This window comes from Cynocephalus volans, chromosome 5, assembly GCF_027409185.1.
Source record: "Cynocephalus volans isolate mCynVol1 chromosome 5, mCynVol1.pri, whole genome shotgun sequence".
NCBI lineage: Eukaryota > Metazoa > Chordata > Mammalia > Dermoptera > Cynocephalidae > Cynocephalus > Cynocephalus volans.
In genome coordinates this window covers 138,826,399-138,853,106 of record NC_084464.1, presented here as the reverse complement: position 1 = coordinate 138,853,106, position 26,708 = coordinate 138,826,399, and the positions used below count along the sequence as shown (strand labels likewise).

The 26,708-nt window shown below is 38.1% G+C and overlaps 1 protein-coding gene across 3 annotated transcripts; it reads right to left on the bottom strand.

Annotated features, from left to right (window-relative positions):
* Positions 1 to 9,204: 9,204 nt before the first annotated feature.
* Positions 9,205 to 26,394, bottom strand: CCDC28A (coiled-coil domain containing 28A). Of its 3 annotated transcripts, XM_063097212.1 has the most exons (6): positions 26,153 to 26,391; positions 24,239 to 24,438; positions 20,521 to 20,684; positions 15,366 to 15,520; positions 13,123 to 13,145; positions 9,205 to 9,724 (listed from the first exon to the last, which is right to left on the bottom strand). In XM_063097212.1, the coding sequence occupies exons 1-6, from the start codon at positions 26,381 to 26,383 to the stop codon at positions 9,670 to 9,672; spliced, it is 828 nt and encodes a 275-aa protein (XP_062953282.1). In that variant the 5' UTR covers positions 26,384 to 26,391; the 3' UTR covers positions 9,205 to 9,669. The 3 variants fall into 3 exon arrangements, with proteins under 3 accessions (XP_062953282.1, XP_062953283.1, XP_062953284.1); XM_063097213.1 differs by lacking the exon at positions 15,366 to 15,520 and having other exon boundaries at positions 26,153 to 26,394; XM_063097214.1 differs by lacking the exons at positions 9,205 to 9,724; positions 13,123 to 13,145; positions 15,366 to 15,520 and adding an exon at positions 19,945 to 19,980 and having other exon boundaries at positions 26,153 to 26,394.
* Positions 26,395 to 26,708: the final 314 nt, after the last annotated feature.

The following is a 26,708-nucleotide window of genomic DNA, read 5'->3' as shown; positions in this document are numbered from 1 at the left end:
GTGCACTCACTGGCTGAGTGCAGTGCGGGAGACACCAAGCCAAGGGTTGCGATCCCCTTACCGGTCACAAAAAAAAAAAAACATTTTTAAGGACCCAAATAAATGGAGAGGTATGTCTTCTTCATGGGTTCTCTCAAATTGATCTACAGTTTCAATCTTAATTAAAAATTTCAAAAGATATTGTGGAGTGTGGGTGTGTGTAACCTAAAAACTTATGAAAGTTTAAAGGGCCCAAAACAATCAAGGCAGTCTGTATTAGTCCATTTCTGTTGCTTATAATAGAATACCTGAAATTGGGTAATTTGTAAAGAAATGAAATTTATTTCTTAGTTTTGGAGTCTGGGAAGTCCAAGGTCCAGGGAACACATCTGGCAAAGGCCTTATTCCTGGTGGGGGCTGTCGACCACAACTCAGGGTGTCACATGGTGAGAGGAATGGGCTGAGCAAGAGAGCTCACCTCCTCACTTGCTCTCCTTTTAAAGCCATCAGAACCATGCCCGTTACTCAACAAACTGGTCAATCCATTCACAATGGTCCAGTCCTCACTATCTAAGCACCTCTTAAAGGCCCCAGCTTTCAAATACCATAATCAGATTTCCCATTTGGCATCAAGTTTCCAATACATGAACTTTCGTGGGACACATTTAACCCACAGAAGTCTGGAAGAACATGGGAGGAAGACATGTTTCTAGACATCAAGTCTTACTATAAAGTTGTAGTAATAAGATGTGGTATTACTTTGGGGACAGACAACTAAACCAGTGGAACAGAAGAGAAACTCCAAAATAGACCCAGGTGTACATGGGCACTTGTCAGATGACAAGTCAAAGGGGAAAAGATGAATTTTTTCCATTTATGGAAAACAGATTTTTTTTTAAAGAGAAAACTTTCTCACACTATACACACACACACACACACACACACACAATCTAGGCTTTTCATATATATACATAATCAATTACACATGGTTTGTGAATACCCAGAAGACAAAATTAAGAACAATGGATGACATCAGAGAGGAAGATTTTGGCTCAATTTAAGTGGGAAAAAAATTACTGCAGCAGCTCTAGCTGTCTCAGGAGATTATGTCCATTACTTGAGATGGTAAAACTCAAGTTGGACAACCACTTCTCAGTGATATTCTAGCTGGGATTCAAGCATCAGAAACATTTGAGTTTCTAAGCAACCCTCTGTTGCTATAAATTCCAAGAAGAGAGAGTATAATGCGGCTTAGAGTAGCTGAAGAAACTTTATTAAAGAGAAGAATTTCAGAATAAGACAAACATTTGCAGTGCCTCTATACTCTTATTACACTTTAATGACATAGAAGCACATTTTAAAAGTGAATATATTGGAGAGGCATGTACCATACTAGGAACAATTTTAGAAATGTTGCAGAAGGGCAGCATGACATAGCACCAGATTTGGATCCCTGCTCTAACTCCCCAAAATTGAAGCTTTACAAGGAATTTAGGATCTGAGCCTCAGTTTCCTCATGCAGAAAGCAAGGCAGTGATGTGTCTTGGCAAACTATAGTATAATAATGTGTTGTTCAGATAAAAACCTCATGGCAATGTGGGAAGTTAAATACCTCCTTCTGAATCAACATTAAATCGGAACAAATCCTTAGTTTCATAAGATGCCCAGCTGTTGTTATGTGAAATCCCTCCAAGAGCCAACATACAGGATTGTTATTTAGCAAGTTCTCAAAATTGTTATTTTCCTCTGTGTTAAAGGATTACTGAGTTACATAATGAGCTCAACGTTACAAAAAGAATTGCTGTCTCTGCTGGCAGACTTAAATATGTGAGCATAGTACATTATATGTGTGTGCACATAGTAATATACATGTATATATAAATTAGATTATTTTCATTATCTAAGATAATTTTGCCTGGCCTGTTAGCTCACTCGGTAGAACATGGTGCTGATAACACCAAGGTCAAGGGTTTGGATCCTCTCACTAACCAGCCACCAAAAAAAAAAAAAAGATAATTTTGCTGACTAGCTATTGAACCCAGGGAGAAATGGCAGGCTGGCAATAAATTATACTTCTTTAATGAAATGGCTTTCTCTCTTATTCCAGCATTTTATATTTCTCCAAATAGTAGTTCCATAGGATACTAATATGTATTTCCCCAGAAAATGGAACCTGTGATTAAATGTGATTGGGGAAATGACTGACAGAAATAAACACATTTCCATTTTGCAGGATGCTTTGGCAGTGTTAGTATGTTAGTGCTCACAGTGAATCTCCAGGAGGAGTAAACAGCATGCAACACCTTCCCTTGTTCATTGTCACAAGGAGCCTGTCATAGTGCGTATTGTTGTCTAATGTGGTTATCGTGGTGTTTATCTAATACTGTTTATAACAAACATTTGTTATCTCACAGTTTCTGTGAGTCAGGAGTCTAGGCACAGCTTAGATGGGTCTTCCAGCTCAGGGCCACTCACAATCCAAGTGTCAGCTGGGGCTGTACTCATCCCAGTGCTGGACTGGGGAAGGATTCACTTCCAAGCTCACCTATGTGGTTGTTGGTAGGGTCCAGTTCGCCCAGACTGTTGGAACCAGGGCCTCGGTTCCTTGCTTGTTGTTGGTCGGAGGTTCCCCTTCCATGTGGGCCTCTCCACAGCATAGGTCCTAACATGGCAGTTCACTTCCACCAAGGGAGCAAGCAAGCATTGCATAGCATACTGTCCCAGGTAACATATTATCACTTTTTGATTAGTCAGAACAGGGGTCAGCAAACATGGTCAGCAGGCCACATCTGGTCCACCACCTGTTTTCATAAATTAAGTTCTAATGGAACACAGCCAATCCCGTTTATTTATGTATTGTCTATGGTTGCTTTTTTACTACAACAACAAAATTGAGTAATGGGGAGAAAGACCATATGGCGCACAAAGCCAAAAATATTTACTATCTGGACCTTTACAAAGTTTGCCAACCCCCACATTAGAAGCAAGTTCAGCCCATATTTGAGGGGAGCAGATTCACAAGGGCATGAGTACCAGGAGGCCAGGGTCATTGGGAGCCGTTTTAGAAGCTGCCCACCACATAGTGCTTGCCATCGAGTAGGCCCTTGGTAAGTATTTGCTGAATAAGTAAATGAATAATTGTTCACATCTACCAATATTCCAAATTCAAAAGCTGAAAAGTAAGTTACTAGTAAGAAAAGCCAAATCCTTCACTGATTATTAAAATTTGACAACTGTGTCACAACTGTGACAATTTATCAGTTTGTGTGATCCTCTTATTAGTAATTTCCATCATTCTGTTAAATAAATTATATGGAAAAATAAGCTTAGAATGGGATTACTATGTAGATCTGACAGATTATTTTTTCGTGATATCCTCAAATTAGAAAAAGAGGGTATTTTAGCTACTCATTTGAGATGAGAATTCACTGTGGGGCAAGAATACGTACTGGGAATTATGGTTACAATATGACAGTCACCAATATCTTCTAATACCAAGACCGATTGAAAACCTAAGTGTATAAAACCAAATTCTCATCCATTTTTCATCTTTTCTATGTGGCCTTTCTCCAAAAGCCAAAATACTGTATTATGAAGTTCTTCCTTGATCATTTAGAAATTATCTTGTTTTTCTACAAATTATCATGTCACTACTAAAAAAGTAAAGGTCCTAGCTGTCTGTCACACCTACAACCCAGTTCTCAACTTTGAACTGAAATTCCCGTGTGGATGATGCAGCCTGGAGGCCTCTTGGTTATCTTACTCTGTAAAACAAGAGCTCTAAATATTTCTAAAGTTTGTTGCAAGAAGGGAATAAAATAGGAGACCCCCATCAGTGGCTCTTCTCATTTGTAACTGGATCCAACAAACATACTAAGTGACAAAATCAAAATGGGGAGGGGATGTGTAATAAATGCTGTATTCAACATCTTAATTTTTAAGTGGCTACTCTGACTGGCTCTGTGCTGGTAAATCTCTTCCCCATACACTAGCTCAGTGAATCCTCGAATTCACCCTGGGAGTTAGATTACAGAGGAGAAGAAGATCATCCAAGGTCACATAGGTAGTAATTGGCTATCAGGTATAAATATATACTGCGTTTTTCCAAAAGTGTGAGCATAACTTGAGTTGTATTTAAGACTGCTGCAGATTTATTTGGAAATACCATTTCTATTTTGTGGCTATTCTTTACAACTGATGAGGAACTTGGCAATTAACACTAGCACTTCTATACGTAGAAAAGAAAAAAGGGAGGGGCGCTATTGTGTGACAACCTGTGATATTGTGAAATAATAAGAAATATATATACATATACATATGTATGTATGTCTCTGTCCCCTTTTCCTGACATAGAGCTCCTAAAACCCTCGTAGATAGGAATGCCATGAAAATCTTTTGTTCTAATATTTGGTCTCTGACCCCAGTTCCAGACACACAGTTCCAAAATCCCTTGGAATTTCCTGGATGATAGGATCATTTTTTGTTCCAATGAGGTGACTCTTGGTGGACTCCTGGATAGCCTCAGGATAGGAGTTGGTTGCCAGGAAAACCAACCATGTGATTAAAGGGTTGGAACTTTCAGGTTCAGAACTGACCTCCAGGGAGGGGAGAAGGGATGAAGGTTGAGTTGATCACCAGTGGCCAATGATGTAATCAATCATGCCTTCGTAATGAAGCCTCCATAAAACCCAAAAGCACAGGGTTTGGAGGCTTTCAGATAGCTGAACATGTGAGGATGCCTGGAGTGCGGTGCACCTGGAGAGGGCATGGAAGCTCTGTGCCCCTTTCCACCATAACTTTCCATATGCATCTCTTCCCTCTGGCTATTCATCTGTGTCCTTTGTAATTTCCTTTATAATAAATGGGTAAATGTAAGTGAAGCATTTCTCTGAGTTCTGTCAGCCACTCTAGCAAATTAATCAAACCCATGCAGAGGGTTGTAGGAACTGCATTTATAGTCAGTCAAAAGCACAGGAAAAACAGCCAGGGGTGAGATTGGCATCTGAAGTGGGCAGCAGGGGGCAGTCTTGTGAGACTGAGACCTTAACCTGTGAGATCTGACACTAACTCCTGATAGAAATGATCAGAAATGAGTTAAATTATAAGATACTGAGTTGGTGACCACTGGAGTAGTTGTTTGGGGGAAATTCTCACACATTTGGCAACCAGAAGTGAAGTGTTGTGTTCAGTGAGTTTGTATAGAGAGAAAAAACCAACACCCACCCCACCCCAGTTTTTCCCTAGGAACAACCAAAGTGATGAGATGGCTGGGCAACTGGCAGTCCATACAGAGAGCTAAATCATCACTGGGAAATTTTTTTTTTTTTTTTTTTTTTTTTAAGATTATCAGTAAGGGGATCTTAACCCTTGACTTGGTGTTGTCAGCACCATGTTCTCCCAAGTAAGCCACGGGCCAGCCCTATCACTGGGAAAATTGAATAGCATGTTGTCACTTAACTATGTTCCCACAGGTGATGTGCAGTACAGCTGGAGAAAGCGAATTAGTCTGGTCCTGCTCTGCTCTTGTAAACAAGGTGGCTTAGAAAATTAAAAACAAAACATTCTTCCTTGACACAGAGGTACCTACATTTAAGTACTTCTGCAATTCTGCAATTTTGCATGTTGTGTATTTTATTATCTAAAATTTAATTCCTTAAATATGTCTCCCAAGAGGTTGTCTGGTTCTAAGATTGCAGAAAAGAACTAGAGTAAAATAAAAGGGTGATTGGTGAAAAAAACAGAAATGAAAGACAATTTCAGTTAAGTTAAATGTCCTACATGCAGGGCATGTAAAACATGATTCATTTTGGACATAAGTTGGTATGTAATTTTTATTAAATATACAAATAAGCTATGGATAATGAAAGTAATAGCATGTTTTGAGGAAATCTATGCTACTGATAGCACAGGTGGTGACAGAAATACCACACTTCTGGTATTTTCAAATGCTGGACGTACTCACTGATTTATGTTCAAAGCTATAAAATTAAAGCCATAACAAAAAATTAAAGCTATAACAAACAAGAAGCAACTGCACTATTTACATTCATTCAGGAAAAGCAGTGTTATTGCTGCTGTAAAACTTTCACGTCCCCTACCCCTACTTTCTCCCACTGAAATCACTGTTTTTATTAGATGATTTTGACGTTCTCCAGGAGCACAAACGTCAAGTTCTTGCGGAACAGAGTGTTATGGGCTTGAATACAACACATGGGCTGCACTAAACTTTAATACAGATGATGTCAGGATACTCTGTTCTGATAACTATGGCAAGGTTTATTAATAAGCACAGCATCAGTACTTTTAAAAAGATAAATATTTAGAAGCACCACTGTCTTAATTACACGTCCTATTCACCACATCTTAGCATATTTACTCTTAACAGCTACGGTTATAACCACGAACTGTATTCACAGTAGATTCTCTGTATTTCTCTTTCTCTCCCATCCCCCCTCCCCCAAATTTTTGGACCCTACATTAGGAGACTGAGAACTGACAGGAGGGGGGACTTGAGCCAGTTGGAGTCCTGTGAAAACCAGAGTTTTCCAAAGAGCTCAGGAACTTCGTTTCTATCCCGCAGGAATGCTCTGCAGGAGGTCGTTTACTTGCCACAACCCAACTCAAACCTGACGCTGTGCATGGATCGTTTTTGTTTCTCCCCCGAGGCTGCTAAGGGACTCCAAGGTCACGGAGAAGGGCCCAGCGCCCTGCCTCAGCGCTGCTTAGGGTCTTGGCTGCCGAGGCTGCCGGGGGACCTAAGCTGGCCCAGGAGACGTGTCCTGGGTGCCCCAAGCAAAGGATGCGCGCCCAAGACGCCAAGCGCTTTACCTCCGGGAAGTGGCCAAGAGGCCCGGCACGGTGGCGGCCGTCTCCTCTCGGGACCGCAGCGAAGAGCTGTCGCCAGCTCTCCAGCCCGCAGCCCGGGGCGAGGGGTGTGGCAGGGACAGCCCCATCTCCATAGGGACAGGACAACACGGCCCTGCCGCCCGCCCCGCTGCCGACCTTGGCCTTCCCCGGCTGCGGCGCCCAGAAGCCGGGCTCGGCGGCCGCCCACGCCGCGCGTCCCCCGCTGTCCCCGTGGCCGCAGCGTGCGTCCCGCCAGGCTCGACCCCTGCGGCGTTCCTGCCTGCGGCGGGAGAAGGCTGCCGTGGGCCCTGGTGGGTCACAGCACGTCCCGAGGCCCCGTAAGGCGCCCGGCGGGCAGAGGTGCCAGACGCAAGGCTGCGGGACCCCAGGGAGAGACTCGGACACGGGACACGGAAGCTGACGTTTGCCTGGTCTCAAGGAACGCCAGCGACTTGAAGGCCAGGTGATGGGAACGCTGGAGTTTCCTATTCTCTATCATGGTCATTTCAGCAAATCCTCATAAAATTTTAATACTTATTATTGCCAAGTTTAGCGTTATACAGGAAGTACGGAAACAAAACACAAAAACAAAACAAAAACCGTCCGTAACTGGTCAAAAATCTGGTCAAAATACCTTTAGGTATATATTGAGAAGCCTTTTAGTTTCTTTAGTATGTAATAGTTACTGCCATGGAAAGATATTTTTCTTTTGTATTTAATAGTTACTGCTGCCATGGAAAGACACCATATACTAGGTAGGAAAAGCTTTAGAAAACCATATGAATACTATGTTGGGTTTTTTTTTGTTTTTTGTAAATAAATATATTTAAGAAGTCTGGAAGTACACACATAAATAGCTTTAACGATTTGCTCTAGTAGAAGGATTTTAAAGAATTATCTGTAATTCAAAATTTTCTACAATGGATATGCAACATCTATATAAATAAACATTTTATTCTAATCAAGTTTTATTCTAATCCAGACACCTTATTATTTTTTCCTGTCGCCTTTAACGTACTGGTATGTTTAAGGAGTGTTAAAGGATACAAATCAGATAAGCTAAAATTTGGTTACCTGGAACTCACCTGGGGTCCTTTGACACAAAGGGCAAATGAACCAAGTTAACATATAAGGTCAATCTGTGGCTCTGTCTTGTCACTAACCCGCAGGAAGCATCTTTTACTCTACTCCATCTCAGGACCAATCCAGCAAGAACAAAGTTTCCTTTTTGCCCTGGCAGACCCTAGAACGCTATTTTCCCCCATCAAATCCCTATTCCCTCAATCCAAACAAAAAGTTTCAAATGTTGTAAACAATGATCTGGTGACTTTTTTAATTTTTAAAAGGGGAGTTAAAAAGGCCAATTAGATAAACTGACCAAAATTCTTTGAATTCAGAATGACAAAAATTACTAAAATCAAGATTATTTTGATAATATTCAATGGATCCACACCCTCCCCAACCCCAATTAAGTGCTTATGTATTTCCATGGTCTGTAAACAATGAGGCAAAAGCATGGGCTTCTTCTGTAAGGTAGGTAATTGAGCTATGTATAGATAAACAAAATGTGGTATATTCATACAGTGGAATGGGATTCAGCCATAAAATGAAGTGCTAATACATGCTACAGCATGGATGAACCTTGAAACCTTGAAATCATTATGCTAAGTAAAAGAAGCCAGTCACAAAAGACCCTATATTGTATAACACCATTTATATAAAATGTCTAGAATAGAAAATCCATAGATAAGGAAAGATTAGTGGTTGTCAAGGGCTGGGGGATTTGGGAGATGAGGAGTAACTGCTAATGGGATCCTTTTTGGGGTGAAGAAAATGTTCTAGAATTAGATCATGTTGATGGCTACACAACTCTACGAATCTACTAAAAACCACTGAATTGTACGCTTTAAAAGGGTAAATTTATAACACGTGCATTATTTTTTCAATAAAGCTGGTTTTAAACAGTGATGAAGCTCAAGCTTGCTGAGCGCTACTGGTGTCTGCTATTAGGCTAAGCACCTTACATACACCTCACACAACCTAGTTACTTTCTAGATTAAAAACAAAAACTAAACTCAACCTGAGTAAACGAACCAGAACACAAAGCTAAGGGGCAGAATGGGGGTTCAAAACATGGTCCAGGTAACTTTAAAGCCCATGCTCTTTCATTACATCAGTATTTAAATGTGCACGAGGTACAGAATTTGCAAGAAAGTTACAGAACCTTAAATTTTATACAGTTTACTTTTGAGGATTGAACCCTTGTACTCATAGCCCCCAATTGAAGACTATATGTGTTTCTTCAAAACAGATGACAGAGACCAATTTAAAACAATCACTTTATTAAAAATAGCAAATCTCACGAAGACTTATGTAACATTTTGTTGTCACTCGCCACTGGAAAACACACCAGCGTGTGTACTGATTGTCTAATGTAAACTGAAGCTGGGCTGCCACAAGAAGCCTGTGCATCATCAACTCATGATCAACACTGGAATAAGTTTGGTGAGCTCAGGAAGGCTAAATCCTTCAGCCCTATCAAGAACATTTAGCACAACACATTTCAAGTATAACTCCATAAGGCAACAATATAAATAAAGCATAGCAGCACAACCTCTGCATCACACTTCCTGATTAAGCCTTCAACAAGGCCTAGGCCTCCAGTTATGGTGAATTACAGTGAGTGAAATTTACTAAAAGCAAGTATGTGAAAACAATCATTGCACTTGTATTTTAATTGCTTTAATTTCTTATTGTGGAAGATGATTCTGCTACTGGATTCAGCTGGAAAAGTAAAGAACGCTGCTTCTCTTCAAATCACAAGAAAGCAAACTGCATTTCATTTTAGCTGGTAGAGGTATTTGGAACATCCTGTGCATCTGCCAAATGGAGTTTTTGTCTGAATTCATCAGTTAAGAAGATTTTCATTCTACAACGAGTACTTTTAAATTTCTGGAAATTACACTCAGGAGCTAAGAGACAGAGGTATTAAAAAAAAAAAAAAAGAAAGAAAGAAATATACTGAAAGGGATACAGCTCCCGTGTTGCTATTGAGACACTTGGATGTGGTAAGACAAGTATTAAATGTAGTGAATTATTCTATGTCTAGAAATGTGAAGACTTTTTTTAAAGCATTGAATTAAGACTACTCCAGGTTCCAACATAGCACAGAATTATTTTTAATGCATCAAGAATCATTTTCATGGTAAGGAGCTGACTAGAGGCAGATGTGAAAAGACTTACTGGATTAAAAAAAATCATTTGAGAAGAAGCTGCTTTATCATGTGTGGGAAAATAATTACTTTGTAAAAATTCAATGATAAAACACAACTATCACAGCTTTCAAATCTTTTCTATAATACTCTTAATTATTCCTCAAGAGGATTAGAAATAGTATAGAATTCCTGCATGTATTATTCTCTTCCATTGCCTTTCACTGTCTTCTTTCACCTGTATTTATCCACCTGTTACATATTTTTCAAAATCCAATTCAAACAATGATATGCATACATTGAGGGCAACTAAATGCTAGCAAAACATGTATGGCAGAGATTGTAAAAATGTACAGACATGAGCAAAGCCATCAAAGACATTCTAGTCCATTTGGAAGGCTGAGTTCTAACACATGTAAAAATCAATAGATTATAAAATAAGGCAGAATGCTAGCCTGAGGTACAAACAAAATGCTTTATGGAAGTGGTAAGCTTGGGTATAATTTGGTAAAGAGAAGCGGGGAGCCAGAGCGACCCCAGGTAGGAAGTCCAACCTGATCAAAGGCATTAAAGCAAGTCTGAACACGATGTGCTCTCCAGCATCCTGAAAACCAGCTGTATGGGAATGAAAAATCTAACATGTCAAACCTAATTTGGTCACAACCAAATTATTGAGAGACTTTAAAAGGTTTGACATGGTTAAAAAAAAAAATTAGTAAGAAACAGGAATAGCAAGAAGAAAGTAATTTTTAGGAAGATTAATTTAGTAGCAATGTCTAAAGTCTAGAGCAACACTGTCCAAGAGAAATATAATGCAAGCCACTAACATAATTTTTAAATTTCAGGTGGCCACATTAAAAAGGAAAGAGATAAAACTAATTTTAATAATATATATATTTAGTCTAATATATTTTAAAAATCACTTCAACATGTAATCATTCTAAAACTTAAGATATTTTACATTTTTTTTCATACTAAGTCTTTGAAATCAGGTGTCACATTTCAATTCAGAATAGCCGCATTTCATGTGCTCAACAGCCATGTGGCTAGTGGCTACCATACTGAACAATGCAGCTCTAGAGTTGGCACAGAAAATTGAAAAGTTATGGAGTCAGGACCTGGATGATCACATACAGAATGAAGAATGAAAGCAGAACTGATGATGCCTGACAATGGTAATTAAAAGATGGCAAATAGATTTCATGTCCATGTCCAGTCTCAATGGCAGAAAGCACCAGGATTAATTAGAAATGTCTGCCATAGTCATAGAAGAGATTTAAAAATATTCCAGGAGACTGAAATAACAAAGGCAATGATGACAGAGGGAAATTAGGAGGGGAAAGTTTAAGAACAGAGAGAACACTTATCACAGATGAGGAAACCAGGGTTGCCAAATTTGGCTCAAGGTTACACAGCTGCTTACTAAGATTTAAAACCAAGCATTCCAAATCCTAAACTCTTGCTTTATACAATGTTGCCTTGTTTGTGGTGGAAAAATTCCACCACAGGTTGAACTGAGATAAGTGATGAAACAAATAAGCCTAAATGTTTAACAAAAACTTAGGTAAGAGGATAGGAGATACTTAAGTGTCATAAGCATAGAAAGAATATAAAGCATAGAAGGAATTTAATGAAAAGAAGAAACAGGAACTACTTCTAAGAAAAGCCCCTTAATTAACTCAAATCTTACCCCTTTCTCTAAGTCTTTCTTAACACAAATCTCTTACATTAATCTCTCCCCACAGTTTATGTGGCTTCTCAAAACCCCATTTTCTTGGGCCGGCCCGTGGCTCACTCGGTAGAGTGAGGTGCTGATAACACCAAGGCCACGGGTTCGGATCCTGTATAGGGATGGCCGGTTTGCTCACTGGCTGAGCGTGGTGCTGACAACACCAAACCAAGGGTTGAGATCCCCTTACCGGTCATCTTTAAAAAAAAAAAAAAAAAAAAACACCCATTTTCTTCCTCTGCAGAATGGGGAGAATAACACCACCTACTTCCAAGGGTAGGACCAAATGAGACAATGCATGTAACTCTTTATACAATACTTGGCAAACAGTAAATACTCATAAAGATTAGATGTCAACTGCTATTACTGGATTTGTATATACCTCCCTATTTCTTAATTGTTATGGCACAATAATTCAGCAATTAATATCAGTATATAATATTATAACAATAATAGTAATTTATATATATATTATATATAGTTTGGAAATTTTCACATACACATCATTTTATGTAGCAATTACCCTATAATACAGAGTCTACTCTGAAATATCAAACAATTTGCCCAAGTCTACATTATCAGAATGTAGAATCAAATTTCAAAAATCAAATCTCTAGACTCTACAACCCGTATCCTTTCCATCTCATTATCTGGTTCAAAGGGGATGTCATACCTCTCAAATTAAATAATTTTATACGCAGGATCATTTCTTATTGTTCTTATGTATCTGACCATTGTGCCAATCATTAAGTTCAAAAATACATTTTGAAAAGTTCCTGAAATAATTGTTCTAAACCAAGATGTCAAAACCTGAATATTCAACATGTGCCTTGGTGATTTCCCACTATCCATAATACAGTCTGTACATTTAGTTATGGAAATGTCATTTCACAAGTTACGTAAACATCCTCTGGAGGTTGCATTTTAATGATGTTTAGTTTTTAATTCTATGTATCCAAAATATTCTATATAATGATATAAAATTAAGCATAGTATATTATCTCTGGATATCTGACTGCCACTTAGCCTCAGAATATAAGATTCAAATTATTTATGCAGCAACTAGCCTAAACCTCAATTCTCAGGATTAAAAAATAATTAAATTTGTTTCAAAAATTCAAAAACAATACAAAGCAAAACAAAACAAACCAAAAACAAACAAAATTTCAGCATACGAAACAATGAAAAAATTCCATTTGGAAACCAAAGGGAAAAAAAGAGAGGGCCCCAGTAAATAATACTGTGTGTCTTTGTTCACTATATGTAAATAACACATCTTTTAAAAACTTGACTTGGACTATTAATCAGAAATTATAAGTTGTAAACTTTTCACTATTGATAGTAGGCAAAGGATACATGGATGAATTCAATTCTTCTAACTGTAATACAAAGAAACAAATTTAATTTTAATTTTTACAATATAAATATAAGTAGATAATTGTTAACTATATGTTTTTAAATAATTTTTCATTTAAGCTTTCTTTAAATGAAAAAGCAAAATATTAAAGAAAAAACTTTCAAAATATTTCCAGGCTGGGAAATTCCTTTTTGCAAGCTAATGATAAAGTAGCATTAGCATGTATAAACAGGAACATGAGAGAATGAAACCAGATGATAAAAACTGGGGTTTTGTAAGTATTCCTAAAACCGTGCATAATTACAATCATATCTAACAACAGTTTTTAAAAGAAAAATATTGTCATTTAAGTGATCAAAATCTTTAAAACCTTATGGTTTACAAAAGGATTTCACATGTCATTTGGTTTTTAGTATGAGGTAGAATTTATCACCCCTTGTCAAACTGTTTGGGCTGCTACAGCAAACTACCATAAACTGGTGGCTTACAGACAACAGAAATTTATTTCTCACAGTTCTGGAGGCCAGGAAGTACAAGATTAAGACATCAGCAGATTCAGTGTCTGGTGATGGCCTGCTTTCTGATTCATAGATGGCACCTTCTCTCTGTGTCCTCACATGGTGGAAGGGGTAAGGGGTCTCAGGTCTCTTTTATAAATGCACTATCCCATTCTTGACTTAATCACCTCCAAAAGGCCCCATCTCCTACTACCATCACCTTCAGAGTTACAATTTCAACATACAATTTCTGGGAGTACAAACATATAGACAAAAGCTCCGCCATTTTACGGAAGGAAAAATCTGAATTACAGAAATGTTAACTAAATTGCTAAATGTTACACAGCTGTAGCTTAAATGCAAACCCCAGACTATACAAAGGCCAAAGGCTTTTTGATTTCAAATTTAGTCTTCTTTTCACCATACCACAGTTACTCTAAATGTGTAGCAAATTAAGCTTATTATTTGTCAAGAAGAATAAAACATAAGACATGAACTAGTAAAAGGAAATACTTGTAAGATTAAACATAATAGACTTGAAATACAAACGGAATAGGCTTGAAAATCTGAAAGTATGAGCATACAATTTCCCTCACATTTACTGACTCAAAAGATCAAGAAAAGCAACAGAAATTAACCCTTTTCGTCATTCGTGAATGGAATCCAAAACTAAAGTGTGTTGAATTCAATTTTTATTTATTTTTATTCCAAAAAGGACTTAAAGAGGCAAATTTAATTAACACTTCTCAGTATAACAATTGTACATGGTACTATGGTCTGAATTGTGTACCCACCAAAATTCATGTTTTGGTCCTCACCTCCAGTATTTCAGAATGTGAATGCTTTTGGAAACGGGTCCTTTAAAGAGGTAATTAAGTCAAAATGAGGTCATTAGGGTGGGTCCTAATCTAATGTGAGTGGTGTCCTTATAAGAAGAAATTGGATAGGCAGCCATAGAGGGAGAAGGCCATGTGAACACGAAGACGGCCACCTACAAATCAAGGAAAGAGGCCACAGAAGCCAACCCTGCCAACACCTTGATCTTCAACTTTAGCTTCCAGAATTGTGAGAAAATGAATTTCTGTTGTTTAAGCTACCCTGTCTGGTGCTTTGTTACAGCAGCCCCAGCAAACTACTACACATGGCAATGTACTAAATTACCATAAACATCAAACGCAGTTCTGTATTTAAAAATAAGTAACCACCACCATAGTAAATAACACAGAATCTATTAACTATGCCAGGAAAAGTTCTTTTGACTACTATTTTCTATATCTTAAGATTATATTATATATGTAATAGAAGCAAGTATTTTGCTTTTAAATTTGCTGGCATTTTGAGATAAACATTAAGATTTAATTGTGATACTTTCCTTGTAATATATTTCTTTTAAAAAAAAAGTTCAACATGGATGAAACTTGAAAACACCACACTAACTGAAAGAATCCACTTAGGCCACATGTTGTATGATCCCATTTATATGAAGTGTCCAGAATAGGCAAATACCTAAAGGCATAAAGTAGACTAGGGGTTTTTAGGGGATGAGGAGAGAGAGGAATTGAGAGGTACAGGGTTTCTCTTTGGTGTGAAAAAATGTTCTGGAATTATATAGTGGTGATATTTGCACAACACTGTGAATACACTTAAAAACCACTGAATTTTATAATTTAAAATGGTTAAAAAACCCTGTTTTGTTATGTAAATTTTATTGCAATAAAAGAACAAAGGGAAAGAACTATACTCACATCGGACAGGAGCCTATCCAGATTGGAGTCACTAGCTGTTTTTCTCTTATCCTCAGGAAGTTCCTCTAACTCCCCATAGAGCTCCAAATTCAAGCGAGCTAATTTCTCCTGCATTCCCCGAACATGTTCCATCTGTTCAATGGAACATTCATTTCCTGGGGAACATTCCAGAACATTAATAAAGATCAGGACAGTTCAAACTAACAGCCCTGAGGAAAAATTTTTAAACTCTAGGTTCTCCAAAAGAAATTGGTTTTCTTTCTATTGAAAATTAGATTGTTAATGATTATATATTTTCTGTGTATTATTACAAATAAAATTTCTGCACAGAAAAACAATGACAACCTAAGAAATAACCTTGGGCACTAAAAAAATATTATTATAGAAAAGATTTTTTTGAAAAAGCAAATCATCTCTTAAGTAGAGAAAATATATTTTCTTCAATAGCAATGTCATATATCGAAGCAATAGCATCATCAAGTCATGTCCAATTTGACAATTGCCATTCGAACTGAGTGATCCAACATTTTATAACAATCTAAGTAAAATTAAGAGTCCTATAAGAACTTTAACCATGAAGCATTTTGCTAACCAGTTATGTATTCTTCCTTTGAGAAATATATTTATGACACATGAAGAAGTTATGAAGCATGAGCAGCATAATGTAATATTTTCAATTGTATACACAGTAGTACAAAAACAACTTAATTGCTAAAAGATAGTCTTACATTATTTATTGGCTAGAGTCCTCTGAAGTGACATTATCTGCCCAGTGCAACTAATTTATATACATATGACACATTATGCTTCTCATACATTTAAGTACAGCTTCTATAACCTCTTGAAACTATATTATTTTTTTCCAAAAATACTTTGTTTTCCTAAAGGTTTTACAAAGGTATACTATAGCTCAGCTAAAGTTGAAGCACACATCTTGAATCAATAAGAATTATTGTAAATTATACTGTACGTTCCTCTAGCCAGCTTTGTGACATCTTCATAAATGTAACTATACTATATCATGTTAAGGACTACTTATATTGAAGCTAGTCACAGCTCTCCTAAAATCATTTTCTTCACAGTAAAATATACCATATTTCTTCTATTTTGATTATGTTTTTCAACAATTAGTTGGAAGGTGCTGTGGACTGAAACTCACTGAAGCTTGATTCCTCATTGTAACAGTGTTAAGAGGGTGGGGAATCAGATGATGTTGAAGGGTGGGGCCAACCTTTAAGAGGAGATTGGATTGTGAGGACTATGCCCTTGTGAATGAATTAACCCATTCGTGGAGTAATGGGTTAACGATTTAGCAGCTTGTCATGGGAATGGCACTTTTGGCTTTATAAGGAAGAGCAAGTGAGCTCGTTAAAGAGCTCTTGACATCCCTGCCATGTGATTGCCTGAATCACCACAGGACCCTGCAGACAATTCCCACCCAGAACAAGGCCCTCACCAGATGCGCTCCTGGATCATGGACATTCCAGCCTCCCAAACTATAAGAAATAAATTTCATTTCTTTATAAATACCCAGTTTTAGGTATTCTGTTACAAGTAACAGAAAATGGACTAATACAGAAGGTCAAGTGGGAGAAATACCTTGAGGGGTGTGGAAGAGGGAGAGAGAGAAAGACATATATACAATAAAAATATAAGGAGATGCCTCCACCCCAACTTCAAAGGATTTACAGAAAAGCCTGGGGACCCAGGAAGAGATCTGTCATGGGCAGAGTCACAGCACAGAACTTTCGCTAGAGCAATGTCAAGCGGAAACATGGAGTCGGAGTTGCAGCAGAGAAACCCCAACAGCGCCATGCCTAGTAGAGCCCCAAGAATGGGACCACCATGGACACCCAGGAATTGTGGAGCTGCCAGCATGCAATGCCAGCCTGCAAGGGCTGAGGTCTGGCCTAAGACCAGGAAAGTCATCAGAGCGGAGCTGCCTGAGGACTTGGGGACCCAACCCCCACACCAGTGTGCAGAGGATGTCAAACATGTAGTCAAGGTACATGATTCACCAGCTTTGAGATTTAATGCCTACCCTGCTGGACTTGTTTGGGACCTGTTACACTTTTCTTTTGGCCTATGAACAGGAATATGTGCCCTATGTTTGTCCCACCAATGTATATTGGTAGTAGATAACTTGTTTTTATTTCACAGATGGAACCTTGAGACTTTGGACTTTTGAGTTGAAACAAGTTAAGATGTTGGAGATGAAATGAATGAATTTGTATGGGAAAAGGACATGAGTTTTGGGAGGCCAGGGTAGAATGCTGTGGATTGAATGTCCCCCCCCAAATTCATTGAAGCTTAAATTGTGACTTCCAAAGTTACAGGTATTGGAAACTTGGTCCCCATTATTACAGCATAGAGGGTGGGAAATCTTATTATGGTAATTAAAAGGTAGGGCCTTGAAGAGCTGATTGGACTGTAGGACCATGCTGTAGTGGATGGATTAATAATGGTGGTCATGGGCACGACTCTGAGGGCTTGAAAAGGAGAATGAGAGTCGTTCTCTCTCTTTCTGCTTCCACCATCTTGCAACATGATACCCTGTGTCACTGAAGCCACCACCAGGGAAGGCCTTCAGATGTTTTCCCTGGACTTTGGACTTCCCAGCCTCAGGAACTGTAAGCAATAAACTTTGTTTTCCTTCCAAATTACCCAGTTCCAAGTATTTTGTTATAAGCAATAGAAACAGATTAATAAAGAGGCAGAAATCACAAAGGAAAAGGTAAGAGAGTCAGAGGATGGATCTAGGTAACCTAACTTGAGAACAATAGAAGCTCAAGAAGGATAAAAAGAAATAGATGGAGGAGAAATAATAAACAACAGAAAAAATGTTCTACAAGATGAAAGATGTGTCAGCAGATAAGAAGGGCTCACTGATTCCCAGGAGGAAGTGATGAGAAAAGAGACAGTCCTAAGCATATCCTGATAAGTGCCTAAACTTGGAAGATAAAGAAAAAACCTTTTAAGCACCAAGACAGAAAAAAATAAATTACCTAGTAAGAAAGAATCCAACTGGCAATGAAATTCTCATCTGCAACACTTACAGATAGCAATCAGTGACACAGACAAGAAAGGACTTCAATCTGAAAATACAAAGTTACTTAAGAGTAGGGGCAGGAGGGGTGCTGGGAGATAGTGAAGAAGTAAAAGTGGTCCAAGGATTACATCTCAAGGGTGGGAGAGAAGAAAAGAGAGGAGAAGCGAAAGTATTCTGAAATACTACTTTACCAAGAAGGGATAAAGCAAGGAGGCAGAGGTATAACAAAACATTTTTGTGAAATAAATAATGTGCTTTTAATGTCTTCTTTTCAAATCGTAGTATAACCGAGACTGGAAACCCAGAAATGATAAAATGAAGACATTATATGAGCAATCAAAAAATTAAAAACTTTTACAAGGTTAAATACACCATAAGCAAAGTCCACAGATCCAATAAATTTGGTAAAAACAAACAAACAAACAAATAACAGAAGTCAGAGAGTTAGTATCTAAAACACAAAAAGCTCTTAGCAATTGATAACAACAACAAAAGGATAAATAACCAAATAGAAAACTGGATAAAGATCCTGAAAAGGGCAATCCCAACTGCTTACCAATCACACATGGATATTCAAACTCAATAGTGATAAAAAGAAACCTCAGTTTATACCAACAGACTGGCAAAAATTAAAAGACTGATAATACCTACTGCTGGTGGGAATTCAGGGAAAAGTTTTCTTTCAGAAATTTCTGATGGAAACTAGAAGTGCAGTAGTTTTTTTTTTTTTTTTGAAAGAAATCTGAATATTTCTATTAAAATTAAAATTACACATATGCTTTGACCCACCAATCTCACTCATGGGAATCCATCCCCCAAAAATAAAAGCACCAGCATAAGGATATATATATAAAAAGATGTTCACTATACCATTGTGTTTAATGGCTCAAAACTAGAAATGAAGTAACGCCCTTCAAAAGGGAAATGGCTGAATAAACTAGAGAATATTCACAACTTGGAATATTATGTAGCCATTAAAAAAGAATAAATTACAGCTATACTAGGTGACTTGGAGATGTCTCCCTCAGATATTGTTTGGTGGAGGAAAGCAAGATACAGAAAAACATATATAAGATACCATTTGTGTAAAACAATGAAAACAAAAATCCGTGTGTCTGTTTATACATATATTTATATTATAACCTGGAGAAAATACATGAAAAGATATACACCTGACTGTTAACATGGCTACCTGGCCGGGGTTAGGGGAGGCAGAAGCAGCAGAGGAGGTAACGGAGGGAACAGGGAAATCAAACAACACAGATGTGGGAAAGGAAAGACAGCACACACAAAAATCAACATGCATGCTGACATTTACGCATTTGTATAAGATTCTGTATGTGTATATTCAATAATTTCAAAATGGCTTGAAAAAATACTGGAAAATAATTTCATCATTAGAAAAAGCTTATAAGGGCCGGCCTGTGGCTCACTTGGGAGAGTGTGGTGCTGATAACACCAAGGCCTCGGGTTCGGATCTCTATATGGGGATGGCCAGTTAGCTCACTTGGGAGAGCGTGGTGCTGACAACACCAAGTCAAGGGTCGAGATCCCCTTACCAGTCATCTTTAAAAAAAAAAAAAGAAAAGAAAAAGCTTATTAAGTTAAGTTACAAATTGCACATGAAAAATCCGACCATATAGTCTGTGAACTCTGTGAATAACGAAAACACCTACTCAGAGTTTTTATGGAGGTAATCGCTTAACTATTCCTATATCTTCATGAAGGAACAAGGAAACCAGATTCTTTTAACATCAGAAAGCAAGAATCCTAGCCAAAAAACAAGTTTAAGCTCAAAAGGGTAAAGGGAAATGATCTTGAGGATTTTCAAAACTAAGACACTAAGTCTAAAATATTTTAGAAGACTGACTCTTTTACTTGTTAAACTTTCAAGACACATATTCTATAACAGCAATCTACGTGACCATTTCAACTAACCCTCCCTTTTCAAAAAACTTTTCCCCAGAAGTTCTAGGATGATTGCATTTTTTTCCTATGGGCTCTTTGTTTGTTTGTTTTTTTCTTAATAAATACAAAATACACACAAAAAATAGGAAGCAAACACCTTAAAGAAAAAAATACAGTAGAGAAACATCTATTGCTTACCAAATGCTTGAAGTTTTCCAGAGTGGAAATCATTCAAAAGACTTAGCAGTCCTCTTTCCATCTCCTGAACATCAGAGACATCAGTGAGGAAGGAATGCTGAATCGGAGTAGACTGAGCACCTTTTCCTTCTCCACCCTGAGGTCTGGTCTTTTCTTTCATTACTCTGTGAAGATGATGCAATTAACTTTAATTATATCTTTTCAGGCCATTTTAGATTAAGCTTTTGCTTAATCTTTTAGTAAGTTAAATGAAATTTGCCTTAAAAAAATAAGAAATCAGAATAAAGTCAATACTAAATAAAACCAATAACTTCAAGCCAGAAACCAAAAGAAAAAAAAAAAAAAGAACAGAAATACATTTATACAATACACTAATTCTTTGGACTGCAAAAAACTGAAGAGAATTGACAAGTCATTTTACTATGCTATGTTTCATATTTCATTTCTCAGTAAAACACATTACGCCTTTCCCTTCTAAACTTTATCCTATGTGCTCCTTGAACTATCAGGAGCTGAACAAGTGGTTATGGGGTCCCTACTCTGCAGCTGACATTATGCCAGGAGTGCCCAGTCTAAGGAGAAAGGAAGACACCATACAATGTGGTGTTAAAAACCTATTATCATCCTTGCTTCCAACTTCCCAAGGCCCCCAACAGGCAGTTATGAAATCTATTGATTATACCCATGAAATATCTAATCTGTCTAGTTCTCTCCTTCTTCATTGCCACTATCTTATCTCTTGACCAAACAATTCCAACAGCTTCCCAACTGGTTTTCCTGCCTCTTTGTGTGGTCTCTGATCTGCCTTCCCTCCTCACAGGGCAGCCAAGTCCATTTCTAAAAAGTAAAATCAGATCATATCATTTACTTAATTCAAACCTTTCAGCAGCTTTGCACTATTGGGTCTCATGGCTGGTTTAGCTTCAGCCCAGCCATGTTGAGCCTTCCCCCCTGCCCATTTTCCTTTCTTCTCTGGGAACTGAGATTTCTCTCCTGGGAAGGGATAAACATTATTGTTATCATTATGGGAACGTCTCGTGGGTTGTGTCTAGCAGGCTTTGGGCCAGAATGCTTTGTACTGAGATAGTGGCTAATCTGGAGCCTGTGACTTAACCGACCAGATGTTATCGAACCACTAGGACTGCGTCACCTTGCATACCACTGATTTCAAAATTGCCCGTTACTCTGAACCCTCCCTAAAAGTCTATTATAAACCCCTTTCTTTCTTTAGTTTGGGGGAACTGATCTCGCTCAGTCTCCCCTCCACGTTAGTGGAATAAAAGCTATTGGCTGAAAAAGCGCCTGGCTCGAGTCTCTCTCTCTCCCTCCCTTTTCTCCATCTCACTGAACCTAACATGCACTGCCTGCTGGATAAAGTCCAATATACTTACAAAACCCTGTTCTCCCTTGTTCTCCCTTGCTCTAGCCATTCTGAATCTCTAACTTCCTAGAAATTCATTCTCTTATCTTCTTACATGCTAATGCTCTGCCTACATTAGCATACTTACATTTACTGTCATCTTTGCCAGGCTACTTCCCACACATCCTTCAAGCCTCAATTTAAATGCTATTTCCTCAGGAAGGTCTTTTTGGAATCCCTAGACTAAATTAGTTTTTATTAAACGTCTGGCATATACCAGGTTCTCAGAGTGCTGGTGCTAAGCACACTATGATATAGGAATAGAGAGAACGAGCAGTTCACTCGGCCTGTGGCCAGCCAGAAGAGGCTTCCTAAAGGTGATATGTGAGTGAAGGCTTAAAGGTGATATGTGAAGCAGGGGTTAAACAGTCAAAAAGGGAGGGGTTGTATACTATCTTTATAACCCAGGGCATACTACAGATCCTGACATTCGCATATATTCAGTACTCAATTAATTTTTACATGTCGAATGAAGACATCTTCCCCACAACTGTACTCACGACAATAAGGATAGGAGATACACACACACACACACACACACACACACACACACACGCACGCACGCACGCACGGGGAAGGGGGAACACAAGAAGGAAACTAATACTTTTAACAAGAAAGAAATTTAGAACACATATGCTGTTGACACTCACTAACTTCTTCTCAAAGCAAGGTCTGCATTTCATGTAGGTGGCCTAGTAAATCACAGGATCTAGTACCTTGCTACTCAAAGTGCTGTCCACAACCTCACCTGTGAGCTCATCCAAAGGTCCACCCCGATTGATTCAAAATCTACATTGATTTTGAATTTACTAATTGATTCAAAATCTGCATTTTAAAAAGACCCCCAAGAGATCCATATTCACATTAAAATCTAAGATAAGCTACTATAGATTGTAAGGTTTCAGTACAGCCAAAATTTTTTCTTCCTTTCAAATTTGGAAGTTTTATCCAAGGAAGGGTTTCATAACATTTCATCATTTTCTCAAAAAAGAAAAAAAAGTACAAAAGATAAAGCAAAAATGGTTTATTTCTACTTCAATGTTTTTGACTATGTCACATCATCTCACTTTGTTAAAATAATTCAACAAAAAAATCATACGATGAAATTATACTATGTGCAAAGCCCCACTGTAAGTACTGTCAGACACAAAATGATGATCAATACAGTCCCAGCCCTCAGGAAGCCTACATTCTAGAGGAGGGTATAGAAATAAAATTACCAGGTAAAAAATGACTATGATACAGAAAAAATGTCATTAAGAATTTAGAGAAAGAAGTGATTACCTCTAAAATCTCTTGGATTTCTTTCCCACCAAACATAAATTTATTCAAAATCTGACTCTAAATTAAACTCCTCTAGAGGAAAACCCCTTTTTATGCTGATAATTTATTCAAGGGAAATCCTCACAACTCTTGTTGTTTATCATTTGGTACTTACTGGATACTTTTTCCAAGTGTTCTCATGTCTTTGGCTATGGCTCTTCCGTTTCCGCACGGAGAGATTATCATCAGTCTTTTCTTTTGTGTAAACCCAATGGCTACAGAAAACTACAAGTATTTCCTTAACTGACTCTCCTCAGTTAGCTTGCATGGGAGAGTAAGTTTATTCAATGATTAGAAAGAAGACTATACAATACATCCGAGATTATACAATACTTTTTCTCTAGAATTGTAACATTGCCTTCCAAATATCTAATACTAAAAAATATTAAATGTATTGTAATGTTGCCTTCCAAACACCTGATACTAAAAAATATTAGTCTCTAATTCTAAATTTGTAATACGTAACACATTTAAATTTGTTGCTCCTGTTTCCTTTAAATATCCTGGAGACAGATGATGTTCACCAAATATTAATAATAATTATTTCTAGGTGGTTGGGATTTTAGCGTTTTGAATTTCTTTGAACTTTTCCTGTTTGAATTTTTCCCACAAATACAAACCATTTCTAGAAAAACAATGACATTGCTCTATGCAAAAACATCTTCACTAAAAAAAACCTCTCTGACTTTATATATTTTTCCCATTTCTGGCTAGCTCATCAACTTTGTCTACAAATTTCCTCACTCTGTATATCTTAATATGTGACAAAGTAAGGGCCTTCAAGCCAATAATTCATTTTGCATTTTCTAATCTCTATACACTGTAACTTTCATAAATTTTTTTCCAAATCACATATAATATGTGCCTCAACTGTTTTAAAAGTCAAGCTAAGAGAAAAAAACGTTATATGAAATAACTGATTCAGTATTTACTTTAATAGCATTTTACTGTGAAGATGTGAAGAAAAGAATTCACCTTTTTAACTTTGGTCGCTGTGAAGTTGACTGTGATGCAGGATTTGAAAACCCTGTGCTTTTACTAACTGGAATGGCATTTTTTTTGGCATTAACAACCTGAGTACAGTGGGCACTATAAGACTTAGGACTCCTCCTCTTCACTTTTCGCTCTTCCATTGCTTTAAGTTTCTTACTGCACCAAGGCCAGCTTCTTAAGATCTAAATAAGGAAATATAGCAATTACACATGTATGCTATAATATGCAAAACTGAAGAGATTCAAAGACCCATTTCACAGGCTGAAAGAGGAGCAATAATTTCAGAGGTCATTAGAGAAAGTCAGAATAAGTATCCCTTAAATTTAATCTACTTTACTATGTACACAGAAGCCCTTAGCAAAACTGTCTGGTAGGCAATTTTTGTCCACATTTTCTTTACTCACTCATCCTACAAATATTTACTGACTGTCTTCCACAAGCCAGAAGACAGTCAGCACTGAACAAGACCAAATCCCTGTTCTCAAGAAGCCTAATCATACACGGCAAACAATATATTAACAATAAACAAATCATTAATAGAATATTCCCAGCCTGACTCAAGCTTTAAGTGGCCTTTACGTCTCCTTTCCAAAATATATTTTTAGGAATAACCAACTAAATTCAAATAGATGTACAACTGTCAAGGGCCTCAGCATTCTAAATAGCAACTAGAAGTCTTATTTCAACTATTAAGCAAAAACTCAGTTTCTGCCTAGGACTAACACTGATTCTAGTTCTATGATCGAGTGACGTTCTATAAAATTAAACTTGTTCCTTGTCTATTTTGAATATACTTTCTTTACCTATTTTTAAGAAAACATGAATCCTTATGATACATGTTTGGGTTTTGCCCATATAAAAAAAACCTAACATATGAAGCAACATATTCCATGGGAATATTAATCGGCTTTATTTTCTAACACCCATCTATCTAAAATATCCTTCTACATTTCTTCTTTGTGCATAGTGTTATATTTTTCTTAATTCCATTGTTTCATGTCATTGAAAATGAGAAATTTATATGTATATATATCATCAGATTGTAAATTGCCGAAGGAACGTTAAGCCTTGTTTTGCATATTGTGTTAAATTTAATCATGCTATGACCATTCAAAAAGACTCAAACCTACTGATGTCGCTCCTAAAATAATTATTTGAGAATTTTAATGAAAATAGATTTTTTTGCTATTGTCTGGACTCAGTGCCACTAGCACTGGAATTTAACCCACTGAGCTCACATTGGTCCGGAATGACTCTAGACAATAACTGGAAAAGGCTTTCCAGGAAAGGCTCTAATACCCAGTCTCTAACCCTAGATACCAACTGTAAATCAATGTTAACCTTGTCTAACAATTTTTTTCTTTAAGAAGCATGTTTAGTAACAAAACAGTCACTTGGGGACTTTGAAAGACGACTGAATAGACGATGGGATATCAGCTCTCCAAAAAGGAAAGGATCTGTATAAATGCATGATACACATAAACACTGGTCTTCGAATTTATAGATGCTAATACACATTTGGTGATACAAGAAAAAAAAATTTAGGAAGTAAGACAATGTAAATAAACCAGTGGGTGTCTAAACTAAGATGATCTGAGGAGCACGGCTCTAGATTTATCCATCTGGGGACGGTAACATCTGTCACAAGAGCATCGGTATCCTTTTCAGAGAAGGCGTAAGCAAACTGATCATATTTACTCACGTATTGGTTTAGAGTGCCAGGTCCTGCCTCCAAACAGGAACACTGGGGGTGCCTGTTGACCTCACCCTATTGCCCCCACCCAGTCTGCCGAAGCAATGACGTTTCACCGCCCAGAAACCAGCTGTGACCAGTGTGGGTGGTGGGAAGTGCCGGAAGGAAGAGGTTACGGGGGCTCCCTCGCTTCCACTACTTACCTGAGGAAGAAAGCGATCGAGGGCCCCTTCCTCAGCCCGCAAATAGCCGGGAGCCTCCCAACCCTCCGCCGCTGCAGCTACAGCCGGGGTCACATCCTGGGTGCCGCGCCTCCGCAGCTCTCTTTGTTTACGGAAGTGATGTGAGGAGGCGGAGCCTCCGTGCCCCGGGCTGGAGCCCTGCCTCTTCCTGCTCCACCAGCGTCGCTCCAGCCTCCGCCCTCGGCACCGCATTGCCTCCCCTGTTCTGCCTTCAGCTGTAACTCCGGCGGGCGCAAAAAGGAGGACTCATGGCTGGACGTTTCGTTTTAGGCTCTATGACTCAGGATCAGAGAGGAATAAGGGGTGGTGGAGGAAGTCGGGACGTGAAACGTAGCCCCCCTTCCGGAAGCTGCCCCGCCGCGCCTCAGTGCTCAGGACTGCAATTCTCAGCATGCTATTCGCGCAAACCCGGAGGCGGAACCAGGGTGTCGCCATAGCAACTGTTCCTCGATTGTTTCCGATTCGTTGCGCCGGCATCTCAAGGCTAAACCGACTTCGGCTTGAAAGGCAGAGTGAA

Bases quoted from the DNA above. Each gene is read 5' to 3' on its own strand.
- CCDC28A (XM_063097212.1), bottom strand. From the start codon at position 26,383: ATGCGGTGCCGAGGGCGGAGGCTGGAGCGACGCTGGTGGAGCAGGAAG. The intron at 24,439-26,152 runs GTAAGTAGTGGA...TTCCTTATTTAG, and splicing joins TCGATCGCTTTCTTCCTCAG to ATCTTAAGAAGCTGGCCTTG. The intron at 20,685-24,238 runs GTGAATTCTTTT...TCATCTTCACAG, and splicing joins CAGCGACCAAAGTTAAAAAG to AGTAATGAAAGAAAAGACCA.